The sequence below is a fragment of the Euleptes europaea genome, chromosome 2 (genome assembly GCF_029931775.1).
Source record: "Euleptes europaea isolate rEulEur1 chromosome 2, rEulEur1.hap1, whole genome shotgun sequence".
NCBI lineage: Eukaryota > Metazoa > Chordata > Lepidosauria > Squamata > Sphaerodactylidae > Euleptes > Euleptes europaea.
Window position 1 is genome coordinate 63,909,903 of NC_079313.1, and position 12,477 is coordinate 63,922,379.

At 39.5% G+C, this 12,477-nt stretch overlaps 1 protein-coding gene across 2 annotated transcripts in view; it reads right to left on the reverse strand.

Annotated features, from left to right (window-relative positions):
• Positions 1–12,477, reverse strand: part of CACHD1 (cache domain containing 1) — a 156,291-nt gene that overhangs the window by 72,776 nt on the left and 71,038 nt on the right. For both annotated transcript variants that reach the window (XM_056844513.1, XM_056844514.1), the window contains exons 3-4: positions 11,508–11,656; positions 2,710–2,816 (exon numbers count right to left, since the gene is read on the reverse strand). In XM_056844513.1, coding sequence (XP_056700491.1) covers positions 2,710–2,816; positions 11,508–11,656 — 256 coding nt within the window. The remainder of the gene's footprint in view (positions 1–2,709; positions 2,817–11,507; positions 11,657–12,477) is intronic.

Here is a 12,477-nt window from a genome sequence, read left to right on the forward strand (position 1 = left end):
CCGGCACAAGAAACATGAGAAGTATGTGCTCGCTTAACCTATATAGAAGTGTTTCCACAATGATTGCTCTCTCAACAAGCCTCATGTAGGCATCTGGCATAAAATTACCACTGAAAAAGCTCAGTGCGGTTTTATACCAACATCAGTTAGCTTGTACTTCTTGAACTAAATAGAAGCTTGACAAATGCAGCTTTAAGTTGAAAGGCAGCTTTCTTGCAACACCTTTCGTCAGTCTCTGGTGAGTATGGAACTTGTCCCCAAACTGGTTTCGCTACAGACATGAGGGGATATTAAAGTACAGGAAAGCGTTTGAGAGATTAAAAGGCTCAGAATGAGAAAACGTAGAGCCCCATAAGCACATCTCTTAGGGTTTGTAGCAGGGAAGAAAGTAAAAAACCTCTGCAGGGAATTCTTGCAGCTTTAGTAGATGGCAAATAAAAGTGCACCTGAAAGGAAGGGGGGTGTCTTATTTTTTCAGCTGAAGTAGTTTCTGCTTATCTCACTGAAGATTGTACGCTGTGGTCATAGAAAAATAAGCACAGGGTTATGGCAAAATTGGCAACTCTCCCTAGGGAAGGCAGCAGTGAACTAACTAGCTCAAGGAAAAGAAATATCAGAACTTTCTGCAGATGAAGATAAGAAAGAAAGGATATTGAAGCCGCACTCGATTGTGCAAACCTATTTGAATTTCAGGAACAATCCACCTATTTGGAAAAAAAAAAACATTTTCCCTAGACCTGGGTTCCTACAGATTTATTCCCTAACAAAACAAATCAGTAATGATGAGTGGCTTTATAAAGTTTTACTTTAATGGGGGGGGTGGGGGTTGGAGTTAGACATCAGATGCAAAGCGCAGTGGTTATAGTGCTAATGCTGCTTCTCTCCTGTCCCGCACACAGCGCCTCTCTCTTCTCTTTGCATTAAGGAACTCTGCAGTCTAAGCACAATTTATTGTGACATCCACATTTAGGCTCTAAATTTTTTCACCTTCTCACACGCCACAATTTTACACCAGGATTAAAGAGAGGTATAGAATTCTACTTCGAAGGAAAGAAGCACACCTCAATTTGTTCGAGCTTCTGAATTCAGATGTCTCAACAAACAGAGGTTAGACTGAAGACTTCCTAAATCAGGGAATTTTCAATCTGGGCTCCATGCATAAAGGAGGAAGAGGGAGGAAAGGAGTGGGCCAGTTCAACCGATTGTGCCTCTACGGCATGATAGCTTTTTTTTTTAGAAACAGAAAGTAACACACTCCAACCATCAATAAACACACACTCACACATACACACAAATGAACTCCCAAGTGTGCAATCTAACAATTTAGAGGCCTGGTAAATGCACTCCCGTAACTTCTTAAGGTTCTTCAAATCTTACAGAAATCATGGAGTGCCTTTGCTGAACCTCAGGAAAGCCACAGCACAATGCACTTGCCAGGGTCAATACATTGCAAGCTCACCCAACAGTACTCCCTCAACACTTAGATAACATTTGCCCCAGTCTACAGAAAGAAAAAACAGTTTTTTAAAAAATAAAGAACTCCATTGGACTTCTCATTGGCGGTCCCAATGAATGCGATTAAACAGAGGGTTGGAACTTTTCCTTGTCTCTGAGGACAAAATTACACATCCTTGTAATTCGTATGCTACACAGAAGTACTCTGGCGTCTTTATGCAAATGCACACTTCCTCCAACAATCCTGAAACACACCCTATTTTCAGGCCTTTAACCTCCACAGCCCCTCAGTCTGTCCTCTTTTCTCACATTTCGCTTAAGCAAAAGAAACAAGAGCCTAGATTTGATTTTTTAAATTGCAGCATTTCTGTTTCATGGAAGAGCATGATTTATTTATTTTTTAAATTGCAGCATTTCTGTCACATGGAAGAGCATTTCTCTTCCATGTGACCTAAATCAGCTTACGGAAATTTTCAGATCAATAAATTTAAATGAACAAAACCAAGAAACAGAACAAACAAACATATTCTAGGTAGTTCCACTGGACCGGCTATTGTAGGCCCCAGACTGTGAGCCACAGCCCAAGGGCTTGCACCTCCAGCTTAAACAGATCACCATACACCATAAATCTAAACCAGCACCCACCATATAAATGATAAAAGAGCATGCTTTTGCTCTTTTTTAAAGCCAAATTTGTTCTTCGCAGGATGCTAAAAAGCAAGGTCTGCAGCACTAACCAACCAGAGGTGAAATCTCTTGAGGAAAAAGCTTTCACAGCCCTCAGGCAGTAACCACACCTCCGGCTCTAAAGTGTGCCAAGCAAACAGGTCACCTCTCGAGATGGAAATTCTCTGGCACATCAATAAAAGCAAATATTGGAGGACACCTTCAAATATCATTGTTAATGCTGACTGCAGCAGAAGAACCCATGCATTATACAAACTGTATGAAGATCAAAGAGGCATCTCAGTTTCAAGACAGTAACTGCTGAGAATTGACATTACTGATGTCAGGGCAGACACAGATATGGAAAACAAATGAAATTTGCTGCCAACCACAACAAATGTGTACATGACGTACAAGAATAAATAAGAATATAGATATAACCACTTTTATAAGGATCATTTCCCACTCATTTAACCTGAAGTTTAAAATTGTGCAGTAATTTGAGGAAGAAATAAAACTCAGTTGTTTTATTTCTTCCTCAATTTAGCTGTGACGTGATACAGCAACAAACATAAACAAACTACTTACCGGAATTTAAATCACGCCCAGGATTGAATGCTCTGCTATTCACAGTGGTAGACAGCCTATCACAACTAATAGTTCTAGACACATTTGTGTTGAAATTTCCATCAAACCTGAAATGAAAACAACAGCAAGGTTAACAAAAGAAACAGTTTACCATAAGGTAGATGCAAAGACCTGTGAGTGGAAGGAAAACAGCTGCCAGTGCTACTGAACAAAGGCTTGTGCAAGAGTTCTGGCATTGCTATAATAGGTAGGTTCTACAAACTGCTGGCATGACAGGCTTTGTGTGCAATCATAAAAAGCCTGACCAACATCAGTTGCAGGATGTGGAGAAGACACTGGAAGCGGTAGTGCAATTAGAAAGTTCCCCTGTAACCCAGTGTTACATTTGTTAAGGCCCAGTTGGTCTTGGAACATAGAAAGTAGTATTTTGAGGCTTCTTGCTGCTGCAATAATATATAAAATGGGCCATGGAAAGATTTGGCCGTGACAGCAACAGATAGATGTTACTGGATTTCAAATGTCAAGAATATATACTGTCAAGACAATTGCTGTATTTGGGTTTGGGGAGGGGAGGGACTTCAATCCCCTAGAGTCCTTTTGCCAAATCGGCCATTTTCTTCAGGTGAACTGATCTCTATCAGTTGGAGATGAGTTGTAATAGCAGGAGATTTCCAGCTAGTACCTGGAGGCTGGCAACCCTATTTGTACATGAGACAATTTAACACAAGGGACAAGTTAACACAATTACTTAAATTAAGCCAGAACTATAAACATTGTTATTTTTAACAATTTACATTACTACTTCTTCTGTGTTCCCAGTAAAACTACAGAGAACGGGGGGAAATCCTACTTTCTTCTGCGATTTCTTATAACAAGGGAAATTTAAGAAAATTAATATGGTCCCAATTCAGACCTTCAATGATTTATTTGTACATTCTGATATATTCTTTGGTTGCCATCCAGCATATACTCATAGGATCTACTGAGATTTGTATTACAATCATAACATCTATCCTCAGTACTAAGACCCACTGAGTTTGTGCTATAGCTGCAGAAGGGTTTCCTGTAACCTTTTAAGAAAATGTATGCTCCATGCACTCATAGGGATTTCCTAAGCATAGACTGTTGTGCAAAAAAACCAAGAAAAGTTTGTGAATATACTAGCTTAACACACACATGGAGTTGCTCCATCATGGTCACTGTTTCTAGCACTTCCATTAAAAGACAAACTAATTAAAGTTGTTCATACCCCTTTACCGAAGCATTATAAGTACAATATGTGCATTAAAATACCACATTTTCAAGAAAACTGATTTCACAGTTTTGTTTCTAAATCTTAAAATATATAAAATGTAGCATGGAAAATAACATCTGAGATTTCCCTGATGAACGAGGTAAAATTTGCAAAAAGCACAGAATGAACAGCCAATCCTTTAGATAAAATTTACTGGCAATCAAGACAGAAAAGAAGGAGCTGATTAAATAGTTCCTCTGTTTTTGTTACATTATAGAATATAGATTAATCTCACAGGATTCAGAATATAGCACCAAATATTACAGGGAACAATGCCACAATTTATGATGAACAAAACTTCATACAACTTCACAAAAAAAGTGTTATTCTGGTAAATTATTTCTACAATTAGAAATTATCAAAATCTGATTCTAAATTTAAGCTGAAAGAAAAAGTAACACCCATTCCCATTCCTACCCCCTTCTTTTCCTTTTTCTTTTTCTACTATAGAAAAACCTTCCTTCTGGATTCACTTTAATGAACAACTGATCGAAACTGCATCCCGAGGGGGAAAACAGAACTGTGACTCCCACTTTGATCTCTTCCCCATGGAGAAATTCGCTCCCTGCCTAGCTTGCAAGATGTTCACATGATTGACGCTTGCTCTGATGTGCAAACTGCTTTGAACTTCAGACATTTAATTCCCATCAGGCAGCAGTCATTTTTATTCTCCTTCAACAGGATTTACAAGCAGAAGATCAGCAAATGTAGAAGATAAAATAAATTTGCAGAAGCTTTGAATCTTACATCAAAACAGTGTTCAAGTAAGCTCCAATTGGATTTCATTCAGCTTCTATTCACAAAGTAAATCAACTTATCCTATATAGCTTTAGTTTTGGAAAATGAAAAAAAAAAGAGAATGTGTATATAAAAATGACATTCATCAACTGCGGGTTGGGTTAGTGTATAAAGGCCCACCATTGTTTTCCTAATCTTTGTGTAGATTCCTATAAAAGCAGTTCGGGGGGTTTTTTCTGGATAAATGGTTTGTACATGACATATTCATTCCAAATGCACTTCTTCTTTTTTTTGCTAAATTGCTAGAACCAGCAAATAATATTATTGTAATCAATATTTTATTTACATACTGAGGTACTGAAATAGTAACACAAACAGTATTTTTTAAAAGTTAAGAATGGATTCTATATCTGAACTGATAATGGAGGTCTGATTCAGAACACCATTAAAGCATGTACCTATTTCAAAGGCAACAATAGTAAACCATCATTAATTTGAATAAGCCAGGGTCTACCCAGTATGATAAAAAGGGCTGCTGTTAATATGGTATTACATTAATATGAATCTACTAAGTATGATCCTCCAATCTTCTTTAATAAATGTTTATTATTAATAACAGGAATCTGGAGGCTCAGAGAGAAGTTCAGATACAGAGGGGGTCTGTTTATTTATTAGACTTTTTTCCATTATGGAACCCAAAGGGCAATATCAGGCCATCCATAGCTGGAGGCCCCCCAAGAGTGCACCTTCCCAGTCAGGGCTGCTTACCTACTCATAAGAAGAACCACTCCTCCTGAGAGACTTGGGTGGGGCATATTGACTCCTATCACCCACCCCGTCCCATTGCCAGCAACAGCTGGAAATGCCATGCCTTGAACGGAAGTGTGAGCTGCGGATCTTTAAGGAGGCACTGTTTGGCTGCCAGTTTCCTTACAGGCCCATCAGTTGGCTTCCCTGGCCTCTTGCACATCTCTGCCAGCCCGGGAGGTCCAGAGCTGCATCAGGAGGCCGTCAGAGACCAGGAGATTTACTGGGGCCCAGCATCTCTCTCTCTCTCTTTCTCGACCATCCCAGGGTAGCCCTGTAGGTGCAGGAGAGACTGTCCCCAGAGGTTCATGCATCTGAAATGACCACTGACTCAAAAAAGCTTATGCTGGAATGAGGTGCCACTGGGCTTCTCATTTATTTTGCCACCTAGATTAGTAATCACTACATCATCAGCTTTGGAAAACACCTGCAGCTCAACACATGTGCCCATAGCTTTGGCATTGTATTCTGGAGATGAAGTCCCCCTTCCTTTTTTGAAGACTTTTTATTTCATCTGGCATTCCCTCCTTGTCTTGGTTTGATTGACACAATAAAGGATCTCTCTAATCCATTCATACACATATAAACTCCAAACAGTTTATTCAATATGCATACCCAACATGGGGTAATGGTTACAGTTTTGGACTAGGACAAAGGAGACCCAGGTTCAAATCCCTGCTTTGCCAAAGAAGCTCACTGGGTGACCTTGGGACAGTCTGTCAGCTTAACCTACCACTCAGGGTTGTTTTTGTGAGGATAAAATGAAGGAAGAAAAACAATGTTGTAAGTTGTCCTCGGTTTCCACAGGGGAAAAAAGAAGGGCGTATTTAAATAAATTAATCCCTAAGATTTACAAGTCTGATAGACTTTCCAAATCTATTTTGCTGTTGCTGTATATTCCTTAAAGTTGAATCCAGTTTAGTACTCTTGCAAATGTGACTCCAGTTGAGCAATCTGAAAGATCAGAATAGGAATCCCTTTATCTCCTAACTTAACAGCCTATGAGAGGACAGGTAAACAAAAGTAAAGGTTGTGATAATGGCTGAACTGCAAGAGCAAATATTTAAGCAGCTATTTGAAGAGGAGGGCCAGACCACTTCTAAAGGAATTGCTGTATTCATAAAGTAAATGATCTTCAAAATCAGATCTCTAGATTTACCCAAGTAAATATTACATTAATGAATGTACAAAAGAGTGTCAAGTAATATGTCAGAGTGATAAGAATTTCTCCAGATACATAAAAGCGTTTCTATAGGTATTTCCTTTTAAATCAACAGAAACAATTTAGGACATAGCCAACAGATACCAAATAGCCACACAATGGGCACAAAATACTAGCAACCAAATACTTATCAATCTAACAGCTATTAAATATTTAACTACTACCTCTCAAAAGTAAGTACTGAAGTTTTTTATGTACTGTTTACGCCTACAGATATTCCTGTAACATCAAGGAGCACATTCCATCTGCATCTTACCTCATACTTCCTGGACCACACTGAAAAAATGTAAAGATTGTCCAGTATTTACTTCAGCAACTATTGAGCATCCTTTACATTTTCCAGTTAAGTTCAAACAAAGCAAAATTACTCAGTTTTGCTGGAATCATCAAAAGACAAAGAAACTATACATAAAATGCTTTGTCAGAGTAAACTTTGGACAAACAAAATCACAAGCTTTCCTAAGTCTTTCGAAACATGTTGCATGGCGATTTCACCTAAAGGGCACTACTGCTCCACCTCTCTCTCTCCTCTTCTACCTACACTCAATACTCTAGAACCTATAAGGAAGGAAAACAAAAAAGGAATATGAAAAGAAGCCTTAAAATGCCTTCTGTTTATTCCTCTCACTGGCACTAAGTGGGAGGGAGTGAAGGAAGAGTACCATCCCAAAATATAGCTTTCTTCTAGAGCCATTCAATGGTATACAATAAGGATATGAGCCAGACCCTCATCCCATTCTGAACTCAATGGGGGCAAAGTGATCTATGCTGCTACTCGCCTTCCTTCACACACATTGCCCCAACTTTCTGTGCAATAACTGCTAATGCAAAAATAACAGAGAAGCATGTGGATTCACTTGCCTCGTTGACAAAACAAGCACTTGCAGAGTTACAATGTTAGCTCACAGAAGTAACAGCCCATTCCTGAGCTGGCGGGGGCCGGGATGGCGGGGAGGAGGCGTGCCATGCCACCTCCTAAGCTGTTCCACGGCTGCTGAAAGACCCTTTTGTCAAACAGGGCCTTTTCACCCCATTGAGAAAAGCAAGGCTGTGCTAGCAAAAAACTGGCGCAGCCTCGCTCCTCTCGCCCCCGGTGTACCCAGGGCGAACAGGGACAGCTCCTCCCACCGGAACACCTCCTGGGACGCTGGAATGCACCCCGAGATGCTGGCGCAGGCCTTTACACGGGTGGGACACCAGAAGAAGGCCCCACCAGCGTCCCAGGGCAACGCTGCCACAGTGGCACCCAGCCCTCCCCGCTGGCAATGGGGCAACTTATGGTGGCGTAAGTAGCCCGGACGCCAGCTTGGAGGGCCCCAACGCCAGTGCAGCACCTTCCTGGCTTCACCCTTAAAGGTCAGGAATGCGCTATAAGTCAACCTCGTTACGAAAATTGAGGTGGAACAATTCCTACCTTCATGGTATTGTTAAGTCTGCACTGAGGTCATTAAAACATGGTCTCTATAACTGGCTTTATAATCCAGTCACTGTGTCACTGCGTTGAGATGTCAATTAAAAATAGTTCTTGGAGGCCAAATCTACCAATAGTTTTCATCAATAAGAATTAAAAGTGTAACTCGCAAGTTTGAGGAGATAAACCTAAGATTTCCAGATACAGAGGATAACAAAGTGCAGTGTAGTGGTTAGAGTGTTGGACTGTGATCTGAAAGAGACAGGTTTGAATACCTACTGTGCTATGGAAGTTTGCTGGGCGAACTTGGGCCAGTCATATATTCTCAGCCTAACCTACTGTGAGCAATGGCCAAAGGTCCTGCCCCTTTTGGCCAGTTACCAGTCCCGTGTATGCCTATCTGGGGGGGAATGCAAGCAGCTAATAGACAAACCAGGCCTATGGATGGCTGAGAAAGCCAGATGGGAGGGCAGAGTGAGACAGAAAACATTATTACACTGTCAGTTCAGATCAGATAGGGTCTGAACCTTCACAGAAAGAGAGGACTTGAGGGATCCTGTCTCTGACTTGGCCTTGTGTGTACGCAGGCTTAACTAGCGAATGTCTGGAGATTGGGTTTGTGTCAAGCTCTCTCAGCTCATCTCAGAATTCATTTGCTATTTTCTGAGCTTTCTCAGAGAATTCTTGTCTTTCAAAGTTTCTTTTAAAAAAACTTAAACAAAGAAAGGACAATCCTTCCATGACATTCCTTCACCTTCCCAAGAAACTCTTTAAAAAAGGAAGGAAATAAGTGGTTGTGGAAAGAGCTTGTTATAGAAAGAAGGCATCATCCTTAACTGCACATGGTACTCTTCAGTAAGTATTGTTTTCGGATAAGGAAAAGGCCTGCCAGTAACTAGTCCTTCCAGCCAGTGTTTACCCCATTTTTTCTCCTGGATAATTTGTTTTCTATGGGTAGAGGGGAAGTGGCAGGGAGGACTGGCAATTTGCAGTGGAGGCTGAACCCCATTATAAGCCAAGCATGAATTATTGCCTTATAATAGGATGTGGTTTTGTGAATTAGGAGAGTTTGTATTCTAAACTACTCTGGTATCAAATTTAGAGTTACCAATCTCCACGTGGTAGCTGGAGATCTCTTGGGATTACAACTTATCTCCAGGCGACAGAGATCACTTCACCTGGAGAAAATGGCTGCTTTGGAAGGTGGACAATATGACATTGTACCCCACTGAAGTCCCTCCCCTTCCCAAACCCCACTCTCCTCAGGTTCTACCCCCAAAATCTCCAAGTATTTCCCAACCAGAAGCTGGCGACCCTACTCAAATTTGATCCCAACACCACCACAGCATGCCCTGCATAGTGTTAGAAGTGAAATAGTCCTAATGGATTACTGGCCTTACTCAACAAGACAATACTTATTTTATTATGAGTAACTTTATGTTTCAAAAGTATATACTTTGTTTTTGAAGGGAAGGGTTTAAAATAATTCCTTTGCCTCAAGTTTTAATGAAATCTATTTACAGTATATGTTCACATAGTCATATTTTATCATGTGTTTTAGGCAATCACCTACTTTTTGTCTGGCAAACTATTATCCTGTGTTGTAAAGTTTCTATTGTTTGTTAAGACAACACATAGACACTTTTAATGAAAAGGATGAACCCAGCTAAGTTTCAGTTCAGCCTAGGAAAAGAAAATTACCACAGTATAGACATTCAGAGTAGGGACATATAGGTTTTCAAATATAAATGCAGGAACAAGCACTATAAACTCCAAAAACAGGAAAGTCAAGATTCTGTTTTCCAAATGTCAGTATTTTGTGAATAAGATTTTAGCAGCAACTGCATTCCCCAAACCCCCCATCTGTGTGGCTTACAGTATCCAATGAAGAAATAATAATTTCCAAGGTTGACTTACATTATAAAAAATAAACATGTGAAATAATTTTCAATTTGCTAAAAGAATTTAGATAATATAGATAGATAATATAGATAGCCCCCCCTTCCGTGACTCCCCACCACCCAGCTGGCCTGCGGGGGCAAAGCCCCCCCTTCCCTGACTCCCCGCCACCCAGCTGGGCGGCGGGGACTTTTAGAGACCGAGTGCCCAGCTGTTCAAAGACATGTTGGCACTTGGTGATAAATAAGTGGGTTTTGGGTTGCAGTTTGGGCACTCGGTCTCTAAAAGGTTCGCCATCACTGTTCTAGGCAGTCCCACAACTCTCTTTCCATCTTGGAGAAAATGCAGGGCAGCTCTTCTCTGGGTTCTCCTAGATACAAAGGGCTGGGGAGAGAGTTGGGGCAGCAAGCAGTACTTGTTCCAAGAGCTGGTAGGTACACAAAGAACCTAATTGGGCTGCCTCTCGTAGTAAATTATGCTACCCTTGCATTGCTGTAAAAAAGGAACTGCAGCAAAGGCAGTAGCAGAATGAAATCAATATGCACTGACCTCTGAAAGCATTTCACTTCTAAATACTCAGGCCCTTAACTGAAGAGAAACTGACAAATATACACGTCAGAGCTTTGCAGAACTAGGATCTCACACTAAAGTTTAGTTGTGTTTGTCCAGGGAGGATTAGAGAGTGGTAAATTCTAGGTTCTTCACAGCTTTGTTGAATTGAAACTCATGGCTCTACGTTCCAGTATTCTGCACACAAATGTAAGCATATTCATTTGTTTTGTAACCATTCAATGCTACCACTGTATTCTGTATGGTCATATGCCTGTATGGTAGCAACTATAAGAACAGCCTGTGTTATTTCTAGCTTGGCTCAAAATAGGCCAGGGAGGGTTTAACTTTGTTAAACATTAAAACCTACATAATCATGTGCCTATCACTATCTCTTGAAGAAGTCCATGACAGTGTTTCAACAAATATTTTATCCATTTAATTCAGGAAGTCTTCAGCTACTAAAAGTAGTGGTTTTATGACCATATAAAGGTATATGTTTTATTTCGTTTTTAGCAAACTTACAAACATTGGTAGAGCTTACTTTCTAGGACTCTTGATAATCATCTGCAATTCAAAATGGCAACAAGGAACACTATCTCCGTTGTTACCTCTCTTCAGTAAAGACAGAGAACAAATGAAAAAGACGGTTTCATGTAGGTTCTTTCAGTTTAGTGATCCTGTCTCCTAGCATGCATTATCTTGTTCCTGAATGTTGTATAGGTTAATTAATCATGGCAAACGATCTAAGCACTTTATATATAATCCTTAAATTATATGACCTTCTAAACTTTTAGGGTAAAAATACCAGATCCAGATAACCCTGGAGAAATGGGCTTTCTCCACCATTTCTGATGGGAAACCCTTTAAATACTTACTCCATCATAGAAGGTGGAATGGTGCAGCAATCTTGAATTGCAGTCAGGGGTGATGTCAAATGAGCAGTATACGATGCTTCCACTACATGCTTGTTTCGATTTACCACATCCAAGTAACGGTTAAATTTTTCCCGGATTTTTTTTGCTAGCTAGAAAATGTAAAGAAAATAAATAAAATCAAAGATGCTTCTCAGCATATACATTTTGAATATTTACTGTGCAAGCCATACAAACATGGCAAAAAATAACAGAAACAGAAACATTACAGGTGCCATACTATGCATGGTTAGCCTTAATTAATACATATAGGGAGCTGGGCAATATTTTAGTTTTAGAAGTTTTATTGAAAAGGATTAGACAAAATGAAAATCTAATAGGTTTTAAATTAGGGAGAAATCATTATAAGATAAAAGCTTATGCAGATGACTTAGTATGCTTTCTTACTAATCCTAACTGCCAAATTGAAAACTGGAACAGAACGGTAGAGGTTCATGGAAAACTTGCAGGATTTAAAATAAATAAAAATAAAACCAAACTATTGTTTAAAAATATGACTCTATCACAACAAGAATTAACAAAGAAGACAGGTTTTATTATTGAATCTAAAATAAAATATTTGGGCTTATGGTTAACCTCAAACAATCTTAATTTATTTCAAAATAACTATATTAAACAATGGCAACAAATTGTTACAGATCTTAAAAATTGGGGGAAAATACCAATATCATTAAGGGGAAGAATTTCGGTGATTAAAATGATGGTACTACCTAAGATGCTTTTTTTGTTTCAAAATCTTCCTATTATAAAAGGAACACAAGTTTTTAAAAACTGGAAGAAAGATATTTTAAACTTTTTATGGGGTAAAGATAGACATAGAATAGCATATAATAACTTAAAAGAGTTAAAAGAGACAGAAGGTTTGGGGTTGAGATTTGAGAATGTACTATGAAGCATCTTGTTTGGTCTGGTT